Here is a 25,547-nt window from a genome sequence, read left to right as displayed (position 1 = left end):
TGATCCCCTGACTGAAGGCACACAGGAAGTGCAACCATGGCCCAATTATAGCGTGACATCTCGCCTTGCCATTTCCATGGTTACGCTGTCCACCATCCCCCGGAGCGAACTGTGGAAGATTAAGGTCCTATCTTATCAGCCATCGTCACGACAACCTCCCCCCCCAGTCTGTGTGAGCTGGACACTCTCTGCTTTCACCATGTTATTGAGGCCTTCACTGTGTGTGTGAGAATAAGTGTGTGTCTGCATACTACATGCTTGTGAATGAAATTGAATCAGTGTGTGAACGGGAATGAGAGAGAGAGAGCGTGTGTGTGAACGGGAATGAGAGAGAGAGAGCGTGTGTGTGAACGGGAATGAGAGAGAGAGAGCGTGTGTGTGAACGGGAATGAGAGAGAGAGCGTGTGTGTGAATGGGAATGAGAGAGAGAGAGCGTGTGTGTGAATGGGAATGAGAGAGAGAGCGTGTGTGTGAATGGGAATGAGAGAGAGAGTGTGTGCGTGAATGTGTTGAGTGTGTGGTGAGTCATGTGCGCATAGGTTTGGTATGTGCACTTTTTGGTCATATATGTGTGTGTGTGTCTGGAAGGTAGTGATAAGGCCATCATGCATGCCTCCCCCCCCCAAGACACACACACACACACACACACATAAGCCTCACAGGAAATGGAGAGGGATCAGTCAGCCCCTGAAATACACAAAGAGACACTCTTGAAATACATACTCACCCCAACACACACATACAGTAGACAGGCAGTTTCCTTGTCTTTATTCAGAAGGCAGACTGTAGAGATGTATGAACTAGACACTAATCATGACCTAAGTACATCTACTACTCATTCTTTATTAACTGTGACATGAACAGAAAAACAAACATAAACATCATATTATGACCAGTCTGTCCTTCTTGGTTTGGCTTTTACGGAAACATCCAGGTCAGAAGCTTCGATGACAAAATGTTCCAAAAATGGAATATAAAAAGGAATAACATGTTCTATTCATATACAATACTCTGTGCTTCATGAGATGCTTCATGTTGGCCCGACAATATCTAAATCCATTGGTGTGACTTATCTTTTCTTCATTGGGTTTTCATCTTCATACTTCTGATTGTCGAAGATTCTGTACTCTCCAAGCCAATCCAACAAGGCCAGCTGAATTGACTTTCTTTGTAGGTCCAGAGTGCCAATGTTCATGATCACATTCCAAATAGACGGAATCCTATTGTAGCCATGGAAATGCTGCTCCTGATGGAAACACCATCTTCTATGAAAGGGGTCAGAAAGCTGTGGTTCACTTAAAACAAAAACACATGCATATAGACTACTACACCGCCCGAAAGTAACACACTAACATACACTACATGACCAAAAGTATGTGGACACTTGCTCGTCTAACATCTCATTTCAAAATCACACCTGTCAGCAACAGGTGTGGCTGAAATGGCCGAATTCAATCATTTGAAGGGGTGTCCACATACTTTTGCATATATAGTGTAGTACAACTACAGTGGTATTACAGAGGTATATATTTTTTGGAGAGCAGTTGTCAGACCTCAGATAAAGTCAGACTGCCCTATTAATGCCCATTCTAAATAATAGTGTGTATTTATCCACTTCCTCTCACCTCGAACCCGGTGGCTGCCTTTTTCTTCAGCTGCTCACACTTCCTGTACTTGCAGATCTGGTGTCCAGTCTTACGGTTGCGGCAGGCGCTGCACTCTTCACAGTTCCCTGTACGTCGACATGGCACACACTCTCCGCATCGCTTCCTCTTCCTTCTCCCAGCTCCCCCCCCGCCGCCAGTGGACGAGCTCTCGCCTCGCAACACCTCCACACCCTCCCCAACGCCAGCTATCCCCATTGACCCTCCACCACTAGTCAGGAACCCCCCTCCCCCTGCCATCAGTGCAAACAGGCCTGGGTTCAAGGGGAACCAGGAGCAGCCTAGCAGTGGGAGGAAGTCTGCCACAAAACCCGTGCCGTCCCCTTCAGCCCCGGACCCCCCCTTCATCTCTTCCCCTTCCACCCCAGCTTCCCCGGCCCCCAGCCCGCCCAGAGGGCCCTGGTCCCTGGGTGTGGGGGTCAGTGTCAAGGCCCCAGCCCTCATCAGCAGCTCTGCAGCATGTGCCAGGTGAAGACCACTGGGAGAGTCCCAGAGGTCTATGTTGGAGGAGTGGGCCCGGCGAGGCTTGGTCTGCCTGGGCTGGGTTGGCCTGTGCTGGGCTGCAGTGGGATGGAGGAGGCCCCTGACACCCATACTACTGGAGCTATGGCGGTGGGATAGTCTGTTAGTGTTGTTGAGATATTCAGAGAGGGAGCAGGGATGAGACCGCTTTAGGCTTCGTCTTAGAGGCTCACTGAGGATCCTATTGGCTCTCTGCTGCTCTGGAGAGGAAGGGCCAGACATGTCCAGGGTATCTGCCATACTGGGTGGGGGTGGGAGATGGCAGGGCAATGCCAAGGTTAGAGCGGTGACAGCAGTCCAGCTGTCAGTTAGCCAATCCCAACTCTCTGACAGCTGTTATATTCCCATTATCCTCTCTGCCACCTTTATACCCTGTGGAGATGAACAGAGGAAGATGGAGGAGAGAGAAGAGGGGGAAGGAGATATGGAGGGAGACAGGGAAAAAGAGACAAAGAAAGCAGAGAGGGGGAGAAAATAAGTAGATGTTATTAGAGAGGCATTGGTCGATAGTTGGTTTTATTTTTAGTGAAGGAGACAATAATGACATTGTAAGACACAGGCCTAAGTGTAATTAAATGAATAATAGCCTATTTAATGTCTGAGTGAGCATGTAAAATGTCTTCAAAATGTAGGCTATATCTGAGACTAAGAAACGATATATTTTGAAAAACGTGACGCTTTATACATTTAAGTTAAGATAGACTGCGTGTGGTTGCACTTGAGTTCCAAGGTGGACAAATCAATGCAATAATGGAATACCACAAACAAATAGCCTATTGCGCATATGCGCCAGTCAAATTTGGAGCGCGCATTTCGATTTGACTACTGTAGTTGTGATGTGAGCCAGGCTAGAGAATATACAATATCTACCTCTGAATGCCATCGAGTTCGAAACTACCTTTTGTCTAGACTCTGTGACAGTCCAGGGTACGCGCGCGCACGACACGGTCGCAATAGATACATAAAATACGCTATATTTCATCAATAAACGATAACGTGGGTGTTCGAGTGATGTAATTGGTAGTACTGTAAAGGTATGAATAGGTCATAACTCTCTCTTCAATATATTATTAATATCACATTAACACATCCTTTCGTAATTCGTGCACCTACCAATGCAATGCGAGCTGACCGGAGCCCCAGTGTCCAGTGGTTTGTCCGTGGTGTCTTCCACGAATATTGGAATAAATAAAGGGAGATGGAAAAAAAATAAGATATTGTTAACTATTAGACATATCCAATATTTATCTGCAGTGATCACACAAGAAAACGAAGCCGTAAACCATTTGTCCAATTCGGTAGCTGCACAGGTCCTTCGCCTTTCCCGTCTCGCATTCCCACCTCCTCGTGCCCGCCACTCACAGAGTGGAACATGCAAACACACTTCATAGATTTGGGGGGCGTCACACAAAAAGCGAACTGGAGTCATGGTCATCAGACCGCAGAAAAATGACCCCTTGACCACAATAGCAAATTCCTGTGCTCATTTCATTTCTGTGCCACACAACATTTTACAAAACCATAGAAAAAGACAGGTGACAAAGCCAAAGTCCTGAAACACAGGGGTAATTATCTTGGAAATAAAACAAATGATTGGAAAATGCTTTTTGAGACTGTTTATGGAATCACTTTCTGGCATGAATGAAATTCATCAGACTGACATGTGAGTTATTGTATGTTTTGTGTGTGTTCCTTCCCATGTCATGTGATGCTGGTGGAAGCCAGACTGTAACAGTGTATGTGCCATCAGGCGAGAAGGGCGAGGGTGTTGTGGCCCGTTTAGAGCTGCACTGCATCAGCCTCAACCTCGTTCTTCTCAGGGTACTAAGCAGGGTAGTCCACTCCACCTCTTGTCAAGAGTCCTGCATTTTTGGCACATAGCCAGCTGTGGTGTGAGGCTGGGTGTGAGGCTGAGTGTGTGTGTGTGTGGCCGCCAGCCTAGGCAGCAATAACATGGAGAGGGGGCTGCCAAATCGTAATCCTCATGCCTGCTAGTTGAGCGAGAGCAGCTCCTAGCGGCTAGAGAAAATATTGCCTTGTGTCAGTGTGTAAAACGGCATACATTGGTGCACATAAACTGCTTTGCAGTGAGACATAAAATCAGCACCACATCATGTCGGTCTTATACGTCTCAGGAAAGGAATGACAGTAGACACACAAGTCGGACCACTTTAAGAAAACTTTTATTCACAATATACGGGCCAAAATACATCACCATCAAGTCTGTCATATTCACTAGAACATGTATTTCTTTTGGACATTACCAATATATATTCCTAAAGGTTGTACTTCGAACACTGGAATAGACAATAGTCTTAGAGGGGAAATGAAAGTGCCCTCTTGTGCCAGAGAATGTCGAAATAAAGGGTAGCACCTTCCCCACTCTCAGTCACGTATTATTCATCTCGTAGTTAAGACCATTAAGACCAATGGCTCAATAACATTAATTACATGAGCTTCTAAGACACAAATCATATCATGTAACATTCCTTTGGGGTTTTGACTGTGGGTTGTATGAAGGCGGTTTGAGTAGGAGTGCTGCTCTGCGTGGTTGGATCCTGCCATGATTCAGCTCATCTGTACGACCTCTGGTTGGATATGGCAAGTGATCGTTTGATTCTGGTGTATGTGGCATGTGACTGAATGGTGTTGAATGATGATTTGATGGGAGGGGCGAGAAGGGGAAAGGGAGGTTGGTTAAGCATCCTTCTTCTTGATGATGAGGGGACCCACGTTGTCCCCAGTGATCTCGTTGTGCTTGGTATGGGAACCATCACAGTAGGGGAACTGTGGGGAAATTGAAAAAACTTCGATACCCAAAGGGGAAATTTACACAAAGAAGTAAATAACACAAGGTATAATCTCACCAGCCATCGCCTTAAAAATCCCAGAACAAACTACACTTCGCAAAAAGGCCAAATAGCAAATTATATTTGATAATGATATTGAATAATTTGCCCTGAGACATGACTATAGACTGCTATGGCATCCAACTATGGCACCAGGGACCATAGGAGTCTACAGCCAAGTCTCAAGGCAAATAAAGGAAGAAGTGCCCACCTTCTTGGACCTCCAGCAGCGACAATAGACGGCCTTGCTGCCAATGTCTTCTATGTCGAAGCTGTGCACCACCTTGGCACTGTCCTTACACACACAGGTGTTGACCTGGCTTTTCTTACGTCCAGTGAAGTACCGGCTAACCAGGAAGCCACCTAGAGCAGCCGCCACAACCACTGGCACTAGGACAGTCAGCTGGTCTGAAATTCAAGAACACATACAGGCATACATAAACAGAGAGAATGCACATGTACACTGTTAGCAGTTTTTGTCATTTTATCAGTAACTTACTGTATTAATCAACAGTATGACAATGTTTAACTGAATGTAGTTGTTGACCATAGAATGCACAGTAAAATACCATACATTGTTTTACAGCACACTGTACGACCTTTCTGTCATTTCAACAGTAAAACACAGTATAATGCACAGTGAAATACCATAAATATGTTTTACAGTATTAATAATGCTGCATTGTGGGAAAATGTTTGTGGGCGGGGAAAGAGCTTCTGACTCCGAAACATATTTTAAGGCATGCCTTGTAAGAGCCTATATTTGTTGCATCTGTGAGTGAGAATGCAGTACCCCCACATAATACAGTAATATACTGTACTTTAGGAATTCTACATTCCTTGTTCTAAAAATCTACAGTAACATACTGGCCATTTAGCAAATCTGACCATAATTCTATCCTCCTGATCCTGCTTATAAGCAAAAACTAAAGCAGGACGTACCAGTGACTCGCTCAATACAGAAGTGGTCAGATGATGCGGATACTACGCTACAGGACTGTTTTGCTAGCACAAACTGGAATATGTTCCGGGATTCACCCAATGGCATTGAGGAGTATACCAACTCAATCACCGGCTTCATCAATAAGTGCATCAACGATGTCGTCCCCACAGTAACTGTACGTGCATTTCCCAACAAGAAGCCATGGATTACAGGCAACATCCGCACCAAGCTAATGGCTAGAGCTTCCGCTTTCAAGGAGTGGGACACTAATCCATAAGCTTATAAGAAATCCCGCTATGCACTCAGACTAACCATCAAACAGGCAAAACGTCAATAAAGGACTAGATTGAATCATCTACACTGGCTCTGATGCTCATCGGTTGTGGCAGGGCCTGAAAACTATTATGGACTACAAAGGGAGAACCAGCCGCGAGCTGCCCAGTGACCCGAGCCAACCAGACAAGCTAAATGCCTTTTATGCTCGCTTTGAGGCAAGAAACACTGAAGCATGCATGAGAGCACCAGCTGTTTTCCGGACGACTGTGTGATCACGCTCTCCATGGCCGATGTGACCTTTTTAAACAGGTCAACATTCACAAGGCCGCGGGGCTAGACGGATTACCAGGGCATGTACTCAGAGCATGTGCGGACCAACTGGCAAGTGTCTTCACTGACATTTTCAACCTCTCCCTGACCGAGTCTGTAATACCTACATGTTTCAAACAGACCACCATAGTCCCTGTGCCCAAGATGGCGAAGGTAACCTGCCTAAATGATTACCGCCCCGTAGCACTCACATCGGTAGCCATGAAGTGCTTTGAAAGGCTGGTCATGGCTCACATCAACACCATCATGCCAGAGACCCTAGACCCACTCCAAATCGCATACCGCCCCAACAGATACACAGATGACGCAATCTCAATTGCACTCCACACTGCCCTTTCCAACCTGGACAAAAGGAACACCTATGTGAGAATGCTGTTCATTGACTACAGTTCAGTGTTCAAAACCAAATTCCCTACAAAGTTCATCACTAAGCTAAGGACCCTGGGACTAAACACCTCCCACTGAAACTGGATCCTGGACTTCCTGACGGGCCACCCCCAGGTGGTAAGGGTAGGCAGCCACACATTTGCCACACTGATCCTCAAAACTGCGGCCCTTCAGGGGTGCGTGCTTAGTCCCATCCTGTACTCCCTGTTCACCCACCACTGCGTGGCCAAGCACGACTCCAACACCATCATTAAGTTTGCTGACGACACAACGGTGGTCGGCCTGATCACTGACAACGATAAGACAGCCTATAGGGAGGAGGTCAGCAACCTGGCAGTGTGGTGCCAGGACTACAACCTCTCTCTCAATGTGAGCAAGACAAAGGAGCTGATCATGGACTACAGGAAAAGGAGGGCCGAACAGGCTTCCATTAACATCGACAGGACTGAAGTGTAGCAGGTCGAGAGTTTCAAGTTCTTTGGTGTCCACATCACCCACAAACTATCATGGGGCCAAGCTTCCTGACATCCATGACCTATATAGTAGGCTGTGTCACAGAGGAAAGCTCCAAAAAATTGTCATAGTAAAAAAATAAAAAATAAACCCTTGAATGAGTAGGTGTGTCCAAACTTTTTACGTGTATTGTATGTCGACACCAGCTCGACGAACTTCTCATTCCAAAATCATGGGCATTAATATGGAGCTGGTCCCCCCTTGCTGCTATAACAGCCTCCACTCTTCTGGGAAGGCTTTTCATTAGATGTTGGAACATTGTTGCAGGGATTTCAAATCAAATTGTATTTGTCACATGCGCCGAATACAACAGTGAAATGCTTACTTACAAGCCCTTAACCAACAATGCAGTTTTAAGAGAAATACCCCCCAAAAAGGAAGAGATAATAATAACAAATTATTAAAGAACAGCAGTAAATAACAATAGCGGGGCTATGTACAGGAGGTACCGGTACAGAGTCAGTGTGCGGCGGCACCGGTGTCGAGGTAATATGTACATGTAGGTAGAGTTATTAAAGTGACTATGCATAGATAATAACAGTGAGTAGCAGTAGCAACGAAGGGGCAATGCAAATAGTCTGGGTAGCCATTTGATTTGCTTCCATTCTGACACAAGAGCTTTAGTTAGGTCGGGCACTGATGCTGGGCGATTAGGCCCGGCTCGCAGTCAGTGTTCCCATTCATCCCAAAGGTGTTCGATGGGGTTGAGGTCAGGGCTCTGTGCAGGCCAGTCAAGTTCTTCCAAACCGATCTCGATAAACCATTTCTGTATGGACCTGGCTTTGGGCATGGTGGCATTGTCATGCTGAAATGGGAAAGGGCCTTCCCCAAACTGTTGCCACAAAGTTGGAAGCACAGAATCATCTAGAATGTCATTGTATGCTGTAGCGTTAAGATTTCCCTTCACTGGAACTAAGGGGCTTAGCCCGAACGATGAAAAACAGCCCCAGAACATTATTCCCACCAAATGTTTTATTTGGCACTATGCATTCAGGCAGGTACCGTTCTCCTGGCACCTGCCAAACCCGGATTTGTCCGTCGGACTGCCAGATGGTAAAGTGTAATTCATCACTCCAGGCGGCGAGCTTAACACCACTCCCAGCCGACGCTTGGCATTGTGCATGGTGAACTTAGGTTTGTGTGTGGCTGCTCGGCCATGGAAACCAATTTCATGAAGCTCCTGACAAACAGTTATTGTGTTGACGTTACTTCCAGAGGCAGTTTGGAACTCGGTATTCAGTGTTGTAACCGAGGAAAGACGATTTCTACGCGCTACGCACTTCAGTACTCGGCAATCCCGTTCTGCGAGCTTGTGTGGCCTACCACTTTGCAGCTGAGCCTTTGTTGCTCCTAGATGTTTCCACTTCACAATAACAGCACTTACAGTTCACCGGGGCAGCTCTAGCAGGGCAGAAATTTGATTAACTGACTTTTGGAAAGGTGGCATCCTGTGATGGTGCCACTTTAAAATTCACTGAGCTCTTCCATAAGGCCATTCTACTGTCAATGTTTGTATATGGAGATTGTATGGCTGTGTGCTCGATTTGATACACCTGTTAGCAACAGGTGTGGCTGAAATAGCAGAGTCCACTAATAAATATATATATATATATATATATATATATATATACATACATACATACATACATATATATATATATATTGTATATTAATGTGTGCCTTAAGTGGCTATATTTGTTGCACCCATTAGTGAGAGTACTGTACCAATTTAAGTGATATGTGGTAGTAGTTCCCTAACAATTAAATTAATTGTCAGATTCAACAGAAGATCTCTTTGTTTCTTGGGACCTAGAACAAGCATCTCTGTTTTGTCCGAGTTTAAAAGTAGAAAGTTTGCAGCCATCCACTTCCTTATGTCTGAAACACATTCTTCTAGCAAGGGCAATTTTGGGGCTTCACCATGTTTAATTGAAATGTACAGCTGTGTGTCATCCGCATAGCAGTGAAAGTTAACATTATGTTTTCGAATAACATCCCCAAGAGGTAAAATATATAGTGAAAACAATAGTGGTCCTAAAACGGAACCTTGAGGAACACCGAAATTTACAGTTGATTTGTCAGAGAACAAACCATTCACAGAGACAAATGGAGACAAAGAGACAAATGTATATAGGGATCACATCAGAGTGGTGTCACGCCTTAAACCTTTTAATGTTTTAATATTTTCACATGTCCATTTGATCTGTGTTGCCCTGTAATCACAGCCAGTTTGTAAGCCTTTGGTTAGGCCTCTAGAAGTGCAAGAGATGTAAAACACCTAGTTTTTATCAATATGTTAATATACGCTGCCAGTAAATTACTGTACATTTTACAGGAAATTTTTTACAATGTACAGATCAAAAGTCAGAAAATACATAGTCTGTAGTTGTGAGGGCGGTTGGATGTACTGGCAAATTCTCTAAAATAACGTTGGAGGCGGGTTATGGTAGAGAAATTAACATTCAATTCTCTGGCAACAGCTCTGGTGGACATTCCTGCAGTCAGCATACCAATTGCATGCTCCCTTAAAACTTGAGACATCTGTGCAATTGTGTTGTATCCACATTTTAGAGTGGCCTATAACTGTCCCTGCACCTGTGTAATGATCATGCTGTTTAATCCGTTTCTTGATATGCCACACCTGACAGGGGGATGGATTATCTTGGCAAAGGGAAAATACTCACTAACAGAGATGTAAACACATTTGAGCACAACATTTGAGAGAAATAAGCTTTTTGTGTATATGACATTTTAGGGGGTATTTTTATTTCAGAAAACTTTACATCTTCCGTTTATATTTTTGTTCAGTGTAAAATGTGTATATCTTATGCTGTGAGTGATGGGGGTCAAAAAAAATCGAGCAGTGGAAACCGTGCTTCAAGACAGGAACCCTAATCCCTTGGTTAGCAGCCAATGCCTAGCAGTTTCTTACAGGCCTTACTGGCGATAAAAACAGATTGCCATCATTTTTTAAACAACACTCAAACATTAAACCTCTTAAACAATTCATGATAACCTCGTAAATAATTTATTTAGACCCCACATTTATTTGAAATGTGTTTATTTTCTGAAATCAATGTGTGCATTTGGTTCACTGTTTGTTGAAATTAATGTGTGCCCTTGCCCGGCTATTAAAAGGGGCAGGCAGCTATTTGAGACTGCGTTTAATTAAAGTTAAGGTATGCAGAAAGGATTTTCACCTTACAGAAGACCAGGTTTTCCTCTTTAACGTTGTAATAAAGGTCTATAAACAACACTATTACTCAAGTTCCGTTTTTTGAAACGCTATTATGGAAGCATACTAGGCCTATATGTAATGGATTTCGTCCAGTAGCGAGAAGGATCGGAGGACCAATTTGCAGCGTGGTAAGTGTCCATAATGTTTATTTAAATACATAAACGGAACACTACGAAATACAAAACAATAAACGTGAAATGAACGAAACAGTCCCCTGTGGTACAAACACCCACAACTCAAAAGTGAAACCAGGCTACCTAAGTATGATTCTCAATCAGGGACAATGATTGACAGCTGCCTCTGATTGAGAACCATACTAGGCCGAACACAGAAATCCCAAATGATAGAAAAACGAACATAGACAACCCACCCAACTCACGCCCTGACCATACTAAAACAAAGATATAATAACAGAACTAAGGTCAGAACGTGACACTATAGGACAGGTCCGGGGTAAAAGGCCTATTCTCTGTGCTGTTTTTAATTCATGAATATATGCGCACGTAGCCTATTAGTGTATCACAACACAAGAAATGTGGCTAGACTAAACGCCTCTTCTTATTTTAAGATGTGGAAATATTAGCCTACTATGGTAGGTTTACATTGCCATGGCGATTAGAATGGACATCTTAGACATTGGTTTTAAACATAACAATACTTCTCTAGCAGGACCGACTGCCACAACTGCCCCAATATATTGCCTGGCCTTTAGCCCCACATAACCCGCTATGAAATCTGATATCGCGGCACTGCTGGGCCAACATGCGTTCTGGAGCTCTGCGCACGCACGTAAACAGAGAAAGGCGATTTACTGGTTGGAATCTACAAATGTACTATGGTCAACAAAATGGCAGATAGCATAGAGCCACATTTATTTACATAATTAGGCGTATGAAAACAATCGAGTTTGTCAAGGATTTGGAGAGCAAGAACTGTTGAGCACAGGCTACAGCGGCTTAGCTGCCGAAGTAATGGCCACACACAAAACACCTGACAGACTAGCGAGGTGCACTAGGCTGACTGGTGGTAAGGTTGTCCTAACCTAAATTGATTGGTGAATGTCCACTGTCCTGATCAACAACCTGCTACGCAACGGACTATATTTATGGCTTCTCTCAAATGGTTGCTTTCAAGTATCATTGGGTGCAGTGGGCTAATGATTGTAGTAAACAAGGTAAATGTCCTTATATTTAGGCTACATAACTTGTGCTTACAGGGACTGGAGCTGTGCCTAAATACGGCAAGTGTTTTGAATAGATCAACTGTTCATTATTAATAGACAGACTATTCACAGGGTGTATTCATAAAGTTCACTTAGGCAGCCGTTAACTTAGAGAACTATAAAAGCAATTGCTTTACCTTTAGATATCTGGAATCCATGACTCTCGATTACTACTGGGCTTGACATTGGCAACGATGGAATTGGAGGTAACGGTAAACCTTGGATTGTCATCCTGTCGGTTGGTCGGTGTTATGTTTAGGTCTTGCGCACCAAGGTCAATCAGAATAAATCTGAACCCTGTCCTTTCTGACCGACTGTACCAGCCCAGACTGAACGACGTCACTGGTGTTATGACCAATAGGACCGGCCAATCAATCCCATTATTAAAATGGTTACAAGCTAACTGTAGGTCAGGGTTCGCCAACTAACCGCCCGCGGCCCATTTATTTTGGCCTCAACTTTTCTGAGCACATAAACATATTTAATAATCTTCATTGTTGGACACAAAAAACGGTTAAACACGACCAAAAATAAGCTACATGTGATTTTAATTTGTGAAATCTGTTTCACAGTATTCCCGTGCATAAGAGATATGTGATTTTATACAAATGAAATTGTTTAATTCAAATATATCGGTATGCAGAAAAAATGTGTTTTGCTCGCGCTGTATATATCGGTCCCCTAATGCAGCATTAGTATAGCCCAACTTTTGTGATTTTTTTTATTTACTAAATATATTTGAGTGTTTACCAGCGTTTGTAACTACAGCCTGACAATTATCTGTACAAAACAGTAATTTTGATAATACTTGTGGAATATAAAAAAGACTTGCTTGATATGCTTTCCAGTTTCTTGAAATACTTTGCAAATGAAATGTATTTCTGTGAAAACTGAAATGGTCTATTCATTCCTTTTACATTTGTGTACTGTGTATGCTCTTATCCAGAGCAATTTACAGTAATGAGTGCATACTCGTTCGTACTGGTCCCCCGTGAGAATTGAAACCACAACCCTAGCATTGCAAACACCATGCTTTACCAACTGAGCCACATCACAAACCATTTGATGTCGCAATGAACTCAATTACTGTATTGTGCATTGTTATTCTTCATGGTGATGGAAAGTCAACAGGTACAAAAGGTATGACTAGCCTATGGACAATACATTAATGTACATTGACGTTGTGGTTTGAAAGGATGGTCAAATAATACTGCACAAAAAGTTATCTCCCCATGTTATTTGATCAAGAAAAATATTTAATTTGATGTGGATGTTTTGTGTCTTTGCCCATAACTTCATGTTTGAGGACAGGGTTTTGTGCTTTCTGGAGTTCAATAGAATGACAACCGCAGAGAAAGTTACAGGGAAACAACTCTTACAATTCCAACTATTGAATCCTGCAAGACACTGTTCTAAATTACACAACTACCTTTTTGGCAAAGCAGAAAAAATGCTTTTGCCTGTGCTACATATGTAAACATCCCCGTTTCAGGACCCTGTCGTTCAAAGATAATTCGTAAAAATCCAAATAACTTCACAGATCTTCATTGTGAAGGGTTTAAACACGGTTTCCCATGCTTGTTCAATGAACCATAAACAATTAATGAACATGCACCTGTGGAACGGTCGTGAAGACACTAACAGCTTAGACGGTTGGCAATTACGGTCACAGTTATGAAAACTTAGGACACTAGAGGCCTTTCTACTGACTCTGAAAAACACCAAAAGAAAGATGCCCAGGGTCCCTGCTCATCTACGTGGATGTGCCATAGGCATGCTGCAAGGAGGCATGAGGACTGCAGATGTGGCCAGGGCAATAAATTGCCATGTCTGTTCTGTGAGACGCCTAAGACAGTGCTACAGGGAGACAGGACGGAGAGCAGATCGTCCTCGCAGTGGCAGACAACGTGTAACACCTACACAGGATCGGTACATCCGAACATCACACCTGCGGGACAGGTACAGAATGGCAAAAAAACTGCACGAGGTACACCAAGAACGCACAATCCCTCCATCAGTGCTCAGACTGTCCGCAATAGGCTGAGAGAGGCTGTACTGAGGGTTTGTTGGCCTGTTGTAAGGCAGGTCCTCACCAGACATCACCGGCAACAACATCACCTATGGGCACACACCCACGTTGCTGGAACAGACAGGACTGGCAAAAATACTTCTTCACAGCAGAGTCGCAAATTTGTCTCATCAGGGATGATGGTCGGATTTGCGTTTATTGTTGAAGGGATGAGCGTTACACCGAGGCCTGTTTTCTGGAGCGATTTGGTTCCGTCGTGGTCTGGGGCGGTGTGTCACAGCATCATCGGACTGAGCTTGTTGTCATTGCAGGCAATCAACGCTGTGTGTTACAGGGAAGACATCCTCCTCCCTCATGTGGAACCCTTCCTGCAGGCTCATATTGACATGACCCTCCAGCATGACAATGCCACCAGCCATACTGCTCGTTCTGTGCGTGATTTCCTGCAAGACAGGAATGTCTGTTCTGCCATGGCCAGCGAAGAGCCCCGATCTCAATCCCACTGAGCACGTCTGGGACCTGTTCGGGAACTTGCAGGTGCCTTGATGGAAGAGTGGGGTAACATCTCACAGTAAGAACTGGCAAATCTGGTACAGTCCATGAGGAAGAGATGCACTGCAGTACTTAATGCAACTGGTGGCCACATCAGATACTGACTGTTACTTTAGATTTTGATCCCCCCTTTGTTCAGGGACACATTCATTTTCTGTTAGTTACATGTCTGTGGAACTTGTTCAGTTTATCAAAGTTGTTGAATCTTATGTCAATGTAAATATTTACATAAAATGTTCTGAAAATAAACAGTTGCCAGTGAGAGGACGTTTCTTTTTTTGCTGAGTTTATATCGCCCGCTAATGCTAGTAAAAAGCCCAGTGCACTACTTGTGATTTTTTTAATTATATATTTTTTTCAGATTTTTCAGGGGGTGGTTCCCCCAGCTGAATATAGTTGATGAACTCTGCTGTAGGCTGTCAATAATCAGACAACTTATTTAGATGTTTTGGGAGAAAAAAAACATAAGCTACTACATAAACATTATGAAATATTGGTAAAACAAAAATGAAGCCGTTATGTGTCACGTTTTCAGTCTAATGTGCAACATATTATTTCTGTAAGATGTGATAAAATGTATTGACAGGCAGATTTTTGTAAGGCAAGTGGTATAAAGTCACAGCATTTCAGAGCAATTCCTCAGAGAAAAATGTATTTACATATTAGGAACACATTAGCCATGGTACCCCTTAATATGCATTTTCCCCCTTTTAATTTAGCAGGGAAAAAAAAATATTGAAAGACATGAAGCAAAACCAGTAGCGGTCTTCCACCCTTCTCTCTAGCAAGTGATGTTTGAAACTCAGTGGAAGCTTGAGTCATGGTTTTTATTACACAGTTTAATCAACACACAAAGCTCAAAGAGCCTCTCAGGTAATTTAATATACAGAGTTTGTTTGTGTGAGGAGCATTTTGTCCTCGCACCCAGAGCCCAAGCCTGAAGATGTTAGCCTCGAATTTCAACAATAACAAAAATGCAACCTATGAGTTATAGGGAAATAAAACAGGTTAAACTAAGAAAACATTCTTTAAATACCTGGTCCAAAACCTCCAGTTTGTGAATGTAACGAAGGTGGTGGTCTTGGAGAAACTGAGTTTGGGTGTGTGTGTGTGTGTGCGTGCAAGGAACAATCTAGGCTTATGGCAATAGTGGGGGAGAGTGGATAAATTCAAGTCCTTTCATATAATTCAAGAGAAACAGACGAAAAGGCCATAACAGTTTTCCATTTTATAGCCTGCTATGATTAAAATAATTCCTTACTAGATTTTATACAAAACACACGAGTGTCCCCGGCTCAACATGTGAAACGCTTTCCTGAAATCATGCCTATATAGCTGGGAGATCAGGAAAGAAAACAAGGTAGAGTAAAAAAAAAAATCCCCCAATTTCAGACCCCCCCCCCCCCCCCCCCCCCCCCAAAAAAATGAAAGGAACAGTCCCCAAGTCATACAGATAAGGAATGCTTTAAGAATGAAGAACATTTGAAGTGAGGGTGTAGGTAGGACCCTAGACAGCCCAGCCTGCATCAGGAATATGACCAGGAATAAGGAGGGGAGCGTGGGGTGGGCATGACAGGAGCACAAGGGGCAAGGGGGGTACGACTGCAGTTTGAGAATATGTACACCATGGCTGCCAGGTTAAGTTGGGTGGAGAGGCCGAGGTGGGTGGATTGGTCGTGAAGGGGCAGGAAAGAGGGAGTTTACAGGTGCTCTGGTTAAGGGGAGATGTGGCTCAAAGAAAGCACTCCAATGGAAACCAACAAGATCTTTTTCATTTTTTTCTCTTTACTTTTAAAGCTCCGCTAACATTAGCTGTAGAGGTGGTTGGTCATGATTCTACGCCAACACTACATTGCATACTTTTGTGTCCATTCCCGAGCTATTCTGTTGTACCTGAAAGCAGAGAAAAATAGTGAATTTCTGCTTCTTGAATACAGTAGGAGTCCAGATTACTATCTGTTCAACAGTTTTAGCATACAGACCAATAACCAGAGGATTATCTAAAGGATCTAACGAGATCCTCCTATGTTAACCACATGGACTCAAGAGGTTATAGGTCATCCTAAAGAACACAATTTTCTGAAGCTATATACTCACTTTTCCCTGTCCGTCTTGTAGATGCGGGCGATCTCAGGTACTAAGGGGTCGTCTGGGTTTGGGTCGCACAGCAGAGAGCAGATTGACAGGAGAACTAAAAGGAAGAGGTCAAGGTCCTGTTATTGGTTTAGGACTGAAGGAGAGCTGAACTTAAGAGTTACAAAAACAGACACAGGAATCCCCCCCCCCCCCCCAAAAAAGAGGACATTCATACTTCACGACGTTAAAGTGAAATAAAAACAAAACGGTTTTATTCACATCTTCCATCTACTGAATTGTACGGTGTACCTTTGGAGATGGTGAGGGCGGGAGACCACTGTGATCGCAGGATGTCCAGACAGATGCTGCCGTTGCTGTTGATATTTGGGTGGTAGATTCTCGTGGTAAACGCAACCTGCACACACAGAGAAACAAACAGAATGGACGTGGTTGAGTTAAGAGGAGGCAGAAATAACTCAAATGGATGAAGGGTACAGAAAGGGAGCATCACGAAACCACGCAGTTACAGCCATCACATAAAACACACGTTCAAACAAATGCATGTGTATGATTGACTACGACAAGTGGATGTCGTCTGTAAATTCAGTGTGTGTGTGTGTGTGTGTACACGTATTTCTGGCTCACCTTTGGCGGTTTAAAGGGGTAGTCTGTGGGAAAGTGAATAGTCAGGAAGAATACCCCACCCTGATAAGGACTGTCGTTCTGTTAGAGTAGAAGATTCAGCACCATTAGTATCAATTCAATCTTAGAGCTTCACAGGTCATTAGGAGAATGTCATCATGCTGAGATACACTGTACTATAGAAAGTAATAAAAGCTCATTGATGATAATGACTGATTGTCGTCACAGTACTTACAGGTCCCATTATCGTGGCTTGCCAGTGAAACACTGAAAGAGAGAGCAGTGAAACCGTCAGACGTAGTCGGTGTAGCGAGAGTGTTGAATGCTGTGAAGTCAGGATGAGGCAAAGCCCAGGGTGGGGCTGGATATTCATTCTATATGACTTATAATACCATTCCAGCAGTATCATTTTTTTTGATTGACATCATGAATGATGTCAGTGCAGTAGTTAAGCAAATGGATATTTGTATTAAAGCAATTGTTATATTGCTGACGTAATCCGTCCTAAAAACACAGGGGAGTGGCCAAATGCCATCTAAAGATAAGAATGAATGTAAAGCGCTCATCTAAAAAGAACTAGAACTTCAGAACACTTTAAACAAATGCACCAATACCATCCTGAAGTAAAAATGGGGAAATGTGAGAAAATATATAAGGAATAAAAGAGTTTAGAACCAATATACAACCATTTTATTTGAAAGACCCAGGTTGCTACTCTAGCCTTTCTGGGATGTTAGAAGCCCAAAACAAGTTTTGGACAAGGGTGACAAAAGCTCAAAATATGTCACATTTTTCTTTCAAAACAACAACTAGTCTACCTTGTACAACATAGATGGCACAGGGCAGGCCTAGTGTATACCAGATCAGATGGTTGCCAGAGAGTGGTTAACAGCTAGTGATTCTAAGCAGGCAGACAAACAGTGGAATCACTTAGTTTTCTAGAGACAACACTGGTACGATAAGACACTGCACTTCATCACCATATTCTCTGATAAGAGTAGTATCAATATCATTTATCAGAAAGATATCAGATGGCCTTTGACACTTGTCTGAGTGAACCACTCAGTTTGTTAATGGCTTTGAACTTCATATCTTATTATGATCAATAAATTGAATTTGAGTAAACACTGCGTAATCTCAGACGTTAGCCTATTTGACGACAATGTGGTATTTTATTAGGATCCCATTAGCTGTTGCCGAAAGCTGCAGCTACTCTTCCTGGGTTCTATACAAAACATGAAACACAGAACATTGATAGACAATAACAGAACTACATAAAATGTTGAAGCGGCACACAGCCTACATAATACATACACACAAAATATCTAGGTCAAATAGAGGAGAGGCGTTGTGCCGTGGTGTTGCTTCATTCATTTGTTTTAAACCAGGTTTGCTGTTCACTTGAGTAATATGAGAAGGGAGTTCCATGCAATAATGGCTCTATATAATACTGTACGTTTTCTTGAATTTGTTCTGGATTTGGAGACTGTGAAAAGACACCCAGAGTTGAGGATCAGAGGGGTGGAGATGTTATCTACACTCACCACCTGGGGGCGGCCCGTTAGGAAGTCCAGTACCCAGTTGCACAGGGCGGGGTCGAGATCCAGGGTCTTTGAGCTTGATGAGTTTGGAGGGTACTATGTTGTTAAATGCTGAGCTGTAGTCGATGAACAACATTCTCACATAGGTATTCCTCATGTCCAGATGTGTTAGGGCAGTGTGCAGTGTGATTGCGTCGTCTGTGGACCTATTGGGGCGGTAAGCAAAGTGGGTCTAGGGTGTCAGGTAGGGTGGAGGTGATATGGTCCTTGACTAGTCTCTCAAAGCACTTTATGATGATGGAAGTGAGTGCTACGGGGTAGTCGTTTAGCTCAGTCAGCCAGTCAGATGTGATTACTACATCCAATGGGTAAAGATTTGGGCTGTCCCCTAAAATCTTTGTTCTTTCGACAAATCAATTGGTAGAATTTATTTTGTGTGTATTTTTCCATACAGACATATCCTATGTGTTTTATCAAATCAACTATATTCACCAAGCTAGTCTGATGCTTTAAGCGCACTATTTGATGAAATAAATGAGACACAAATGACTAAAAAGGAGTCAGACCGCAATTGATTTTGTGACGGGCTCAGACTTGCTGCGCTGTTTAATAAAAATATATTTTAAAAATAAATAAAAGACAGCGAGTGACTGACCCATTGTTTCGTTCTCCTCCCTGCTGCAGCGACAACCACAGAACATCAACAGTGTTCATCGGGCTGTCCGTATTGCTGAAGCTGTAACATAATTACAGCCATTTCTGACTGGAAAGGTCTGTTAACGAAATCCCTCATTTGTTTAGGGAAAAACCATTCCCTGTTCCTTCAACCCTTGCACTCTTTATGTGACACATGTATGCATTGCATGCACGTGACCAATAGGGCCTGACCTATATCAAATCAATCAAATGTATTTATAAACCCCTTTTTACATCAACTGATGTCACAAAGTGCAATACAGAAACCCAGCCTAAAACCCCAAACAGCAAGCAATGCAGAATTTTTATTTGTCACGTGTCTAATATAACAGGCGTAGACGCTACAGTGAAATGCTTACTTACAAGCCCTTAACCAACAATGCAGTGAAGGAAAATAAGTTAAACAAATATTATAGAGCAGCAGTAAAATAATAGTAGTGAGGCTTTATACAGGGGGTACCGGTACAGAGTCAATGTGAGGAGGCTATATACAGGGGTTACCAGTACAGAGTCAATGTGAGGAGGCTATATACAGGGGTTACCGGTACAGAGTCAATGTGAGGAGGCTATATACAGGGGGTACCTGTACAGAGTCAATGTGAGGAGGCTATATTACAGGGGGTACCAGTACAGAGTCAATGTGAGGAGGCTATATACAGGGGGTACCAGTACAGAGTCAATGTGAGGAGGCTATATACAGGGGGTACCAGTACAGAGTCAATGTGAAGGGGCTATATACAGGGGGTACCGGTACAGAGTCAATGTGCAGGAGCACCGGTTAGTCCAGGTAATATGTAGGTAGAGTTAAAGTGACTATGCATAGATAATAAACAGAGTAGCAGCAGCGTAAAAGAGGGGGTGGGGGGAACAATTAAAATAGTCTGGGTAGACATTTGATTTGCTGTTCAGGAGTCTTATGGGTTGGGGGTGGAAACTTTTAAGAAGCCTTTTGTACCGAGACTTGGTGCTCCGGTACCGCTTGCCGTGCGGTAGCAGAGAGGACAGTCTATGACTAGGGAGGCTGGAGTCTGCCAATTTTTACACCGCCTGGTATAGAGGTCCTATCATAATCACAAATTCCGAACACACAACAGTCAAATGGATGCAGAGGACGTCACAAATAAACTCGAATGGGGTGGAAATGTTTACTGGTTGCTCAGGAGGTAAAGGGGAAGTCAGAAATGTGGAATAAATTTGACTAGTTGTGGAGAATACTGGAGATCAAGAAGGTAAGGTAAGAGCTGTGTGTATATTATGTGTGCAAAACAGGTGCTGTTAGACTACAATATCATCTTTGACCGTTTGGAACAATGTTAACACTAAAACAAAATGTGGAAAAAGTCAAGGGGTCTGAATACTTTCCGAATGCACTATAAGTATTGAAATATAGGCCTAAATAAGTTACGGTATTAAGACTAAACAGGATGTGCTCTTAGGCCCACAGTTCGATGGTGGTTATACAAGGCTGCTGTACTAAGCCTACTAATGATAATGACATTTCTTCTTATTATAATGATCATAATAACAACAAGGTCAAGAGAAAGGAGGGTTATTATCATTTTTTGACCATTTGGAACAGCATGAACACTAAATAAATTAGAAGTAATACCAGAGAGGCTGTTCTAATGAAAAAAGTGTAACGCCTTCATTACAGCATAGCAAATATGAAAAACATTGTTTATTGTTTATCCAACATGTGGTTGCGTGAGGCTTGGTGCTCACGGAATCAGTAGGCTATTAAACAAACACTCAAACAGGCAACACAAGTAGAATGTCTTTATAAAGCCAGGCACATTTAACAGTTAGGCTATTTATTTTCATTTTATAAAAACAATTTTAGGGGGTAGTTAGGCTATTGATTATAGACCTAATTAAGTTGGGGTTCCCTCCTCACTTTTCTTAAAAAATGAAGGCAAGGGCTGTTGTCTCGTCTCCCAACTCTGCTGCTGCCAGCACCGCATTGTTCTCAACACCAATATGCTGGATAACTTTGCTGTTGTGCAGCAACATGGTCTAGGAAAAGGCGGCGGTTTAGGAGTGCACTGATGAGTTTCAGAACCGTGGACAGCGACCGCTATCCAACGCGGGAGAAAGCACGTTATAAAATAATATTTTTATTAGTGTTGCGCCATTGTTCTTACGTAATACAACCATATACAATTTCAGTAGCACGTCAGAGTGATGGACTATGCCATCCCCATGGCCTCCACAATGGATTAGTCCACTCAGATAGGCGTGAATCAGACAGGTGTCTTCTAAACCATGGAAAAGTTTTTTGCTACTGCTCGACTAAAGAAATCTTGGTCGACCAACTGCCTATTGATCAACCAATCGACTAAATAATACAGTATTAGTAAAAATGTGATCAACGCATGTGGATGATCTTGTTCCTGTAGTGTATGTAAACACCCTAGTAGATTGATTAATAACCTGAACCAGATTAGAGTGAGAAGCTATCTCTGGAGCAGACAGCTTGATGAAAACCAGTCATTCCATACAAATTAATTCCCTTCCTGTTAAAATGACTTGGTTTTTGGTCATTTGTCAGATACAGGGAAACATGTGCAATCTGATCAATTAATTGACAATATACTGTTTATGGTGGTCACTGGTCTGGTCCAATATGGCAAGGCAGTGACAGAGTTTCATGCTGCTGCTGGCTATGATGGACATCTCACCAACCCTACTGGAGCCATAAATAATTATTAGATTGCGAAGACTTCCTGGTACCTGGCCCAACACCAAAAGTGAAACCTAATTTGCTCCAGGGGTGCCGTACTAGTATAACTGACCCTGTAAAACAACACATTTCACTGCACCTATCCAGTGTATGTGACAACAACAACAAAAACATTTTTATGATTTATTTTTATATGCAGTCCAGATTTTCTGTGATTCTGGTTGACTGAGAGATTCCTAATAAACCAGGGTACACCAGACTCACCACCGTTTAGAAAAACTATCTGCATCTAGCCTACTTGTTTGTTTGCTTGTTACAAGACCCTTGGATGCCTGAAATGTCATAGTATTGTTGTGTTGCCTAATGAGGAGCTACTTACTGTCATCTCCTACTGGTCCTGCTGAACACTGGGCTGGTGGGTCCCGTGCCAAGTCATTCAACTCCTGAGAGACAGGAGTAAGTGGTTAGCAATGACAATACTATTTGAACGTATGCACCTATAGACCAATACATACAATGAGTATACAAAACATTAAGAAAACCTGCTCTTTCCATAACAGACTGGCCAGGTAAATGATGTAAATGATGCTATGATGCCTTGATGTAATCTGTTAAATCCAGGTTAAAGAAGGATTTTTTAGCCTTGAGTAGATAGTAGGTGCCAGTGACACCGGTTTGAGTGTGTTAAGAACTGCGACGCTGCTGGATTTTTCACACTGAATAGTTTTCCGTGTGTATCATGAATGGCCCACCACCCAAAGGACATCCAGACAATTTGACAACTGTGGGAGGCATTAGCGTCAACATGGGCCAGCATCCCTGTGGAACACTTTTGACACCTTGTAGAGTCCATGCCCCAACAAATTGAGGTTGTTCTGAGGGCACAGGGGGTATACTCCTCATATTTGGTATACAACAACTTGATTATTCACAATGTTAAGGGGCAGCCAGTTGTCCATATCAATCAAGTTCTATTGAACAGCTCAAATTGACTGTTCATCAATAAACCACACACACCCACCCACCCACCAAGAATGCCCTCTATACATCATGCCCTCACTAGTAATGTGACACCAGAGTTAACAACAGAACACCTAAAAACTGTAAAATGTTGTTAGATAACTGCCTGATCTCACAATTTCATTCTACTGAGCTTTCGGTAATCGAAAATGAACGAATTAAACAAAACAAAAAAACAACTAAACAAAAAAAACATTTCCTAAGTCACACCTGAGATATCCATGGTATTTAGTCAACATCATGGCAGCTATTAATTACTGGGATTGCCTGGTACCTACTAACGTTAGCTGGCCATATTTTGTCAACATGACTACCAAAAGTAATGAATCTATAACTTTAGCTTGTTAACAATGCCCCAATGTTAGCTAGCTAACTGTCACGCATTGTATCTAGAATAAAAGTATGAGTGATGACTGACAATTACAGGGAATAAAAAAAGCCCATCGGGTGATCTACCCATCTAGTAAACATCCAACTAACTGGTTAGCTAGCTAGCTGCATTATGTAGCTAACTAATGTGCGAATAAAACTAGAACTCATCTTGTTAATTGACAGTTAACGTTAGCTCACTACCGTTTCTCGGGGCCCCATTTAAATCTGTGAAGTTAGTGGAGTGGAAGGCTGATATATGGAGTTAGGCGCTAGCTAGCTGCATTTGCCATGTTTTATCTAGTTAGCTAAGTGATTACTGGATTTGTTGGACATAAAACATTAAAATATATTTTAATGGCTAGCATAACTACCGTTAGCTAGAAATCTGACTGGATAGCTAGCAGACAACTAACGTTAGCCGCCGACTGAATTAGCCATAGCTAGCTACGTAACTAGTTACCTAAATAATGTTGTTAGCCAGCTAACTACCAATCAAACGACTATCATGTAAACCAGTTCGTTTGAATGATGCGATTATAGATATGTAAAGTACACTGATCTTCTCTTGATAAAGGTACATTCCTAATCTAACGAGCTAACGTTAGATGGCAAACTAGTAACGTTATCAAAAAGGTGGAGGGCCCAAAAATGTGGATCGAACACCGACCGAGGCGCATTGCTTCACGGCCGTGAGCCCATTTGCCGTACTGTGGGTGACAAGCTTTTAAACACACCACATTTAACCCCGACATCATTCAGATGACACATCTAATAGAACACATCTTAGAATATATCGCTTTTTTTTAATTATAACTGCGAAACATTGGGCCTTTTCGTTGACTTCCTTCTTACCTTGTGAATTCTTTTCAGAGCCATTGTTGTGCTAGCGCTGTCACCGAAAATGTGTTATACTCGATTAAAATGGCGGTTGCTGTCTCTATCCGGGGGGTAACTATTCGAAATATTTCTACCTCAAATAATACCCTAGTATAATACTAAAATCACCGATTGCTATCAGAACGGGCACACTGATATATTGTTTTATGGCGAAACTGAAAGAGACTAACTAGGGGTAGAACCGCGTTCCTTCCTCCTACTGCAGCGGCTACCAAACCATTCACTCACCCTGCTTTTACTATTGGGCGCGTTCCTCAGCCAATGCGTTATTGACGCCTGCCAGATCTTACAATGCCTGGATGAGTATTTGAAGTATCAGCTGACCAAATTGTATGTTATAGCAATCTGGCAGTCGATGACGCAGTCGATGACGTTGCACGCAACCATTGTTTTAACGCATGCAACGTCTGAGCAGGGGAACGCGACCTCAGCACTTCATGCCGCGTTCAAGTACTAGTAGGAACTACAAAACTCGGAAATGTCATACCTCCTGATTCGTTGAACGCGGCACGTGTATAAACTACAACCAGTTAGTAAGTCAAATGTCCAAGTTTCTTAGTTTCGACTAGCACATGAATGCAGCAAAAGATTGCGCGCGGACAACATACAACATAGCGGTGCAATTGACGTCATTTTGGCTCTCAACAGGCGACAGGATATGAATGGGCTCGTTTGAGTAGTACCGATTGTAGACGACAGTCCAAGAGTGAAGAGGCGGAAGTGCATCTCGATAGCCGAACGTCAGACATTGATGAGGTTTTTCAACATCGAGGCTCAGTCAACATGAAAGTGTTGCCATTGTTTATAAAAGTTTTTCTTTGTAATATCGAAATAAGCATGTCTCAAACCCCCCATATCACATTCTCACAAACTGTATTGTAAATATAGGTGTGTATTGTACTATCAATTGGTGAAAAGAGCCTCAAATATCACATTAAATTATAGCCTACACATGAATCAGTCCAAAGCTAAGTTGGTCACGTTTATGTGGGTCAAACAAAACACCCTAATGATTGGTCACATGTCGTTTGTAAAGTTTATGCAGTCCTCATGTAGGCGCAAGTCGAACATTTTTTATCCCCACAATGCGACACTTTG

At 42.8% G+C, this 25,547-nt stretch overlaps 3 protein-coding genes across 3 annotated transcripts; all 3 read right to left on the bottom strand.

Annotated features, from left to right (window-relative positions):
- Positions 1-753: 753 nt before the first annotated feature.
- Positions 754-3,397, bottom strand: LOC139366043 (CXXC-type zinc finger protein 5-like). The gene is made up of 3 exons (XM_071103128.1): positions 3,300-3,397; positions 1,626-2,549; positions 754-1,265 (listed from the first exon to the last, which is right to left on the bottom strand). Exons 2-3 carry the CDS (start codon positions 2,424-2,426, stop codon positions 1,221-1,223), a joined length of 846 nt encoding a protein of 281 aa, XP_070959229.1. The 5' UTR covers positions 2,427-2,549; positions 3,300-3,397; the 3' UTR covers positions 754-1,220.
- Positions 3,398-4,349: 952 nt separating this feature from the next.
- Positions 4,350-12,296, bottom strand: LOC139366440 (CDGSH iron-sulfur domain-containing protein 1). The gene is made up of 3 exons (XM_071103925.1): positions 12,082-12,296; positions 5,247-5,443; positions 4,350-4,973 (listed from the first exon to the last, which is right to left on the bottom strand). Exons 1-3 carry the CDS (start codon positions 12,173-12,175, stop codon positions 4,884-4,886), a joined length of 381 nt encoding a protein of 126 aa, XP_070960026.1. The 5' UTR covers positions 12,176-12,296; the 3' UTR covers positions 4,350-4,883.
- A 3,053-nt stretch (positions 12,297-15,349) lies between these two features.
- LOC139366439 (ubiquitin-conjugating enzyme E2D 2 (UBC4/5 homolog, yeast)) lies at positions 15,350-25,091 on the bottom strand. Its single transcript, XM_071103924.1, has 7 exons — positions 24,405-25,091; positions 22,540-22,603; positions 17,479-17,510; positions 17,247-17,324; positions 16,911-17,016; positions 16,623-16,716; positions 15,350-16,418 (listed from the first exon to the last, which is right to left on the bottom strand). The coding sequence occupies exons 1-7, from the start codon at positions 24,426-24,428 to the stop codon at positions 16,373-16,375; spliced, it is 444 nt and encodes a 147-aa protein (XP_070960025.1). The 5' UTR covers positions 24,429-25,091; the 3' UTR covers positions 15,350-16,372.
- Positions 25,092-25,547: the final 456 nt, after the last annotated feature.

Source organism: Oncorhynchus clarkii, chromosome 14, assembly GCF_045791955.1.
Source record: "Oncorhynchus clarkii lewisi isolate Uvic-CL-2024 chromosome 14, UVic_Ocla_1.0, whole genome shotgun sequence".
In the NCBI taxonomy this organism is placed as follows: domain Eukaryota; kingdom Metazoa; phylum Chordata; class Actinopteri; order Salmoniformes; family Salmonidae; genus Oncorhynchus; species Oncorhynchus clarkii.
Note: the sequence above shows the minus strand (reverse complement) of the source record. Positions and strands in the feature narration are given on the sequence as shown.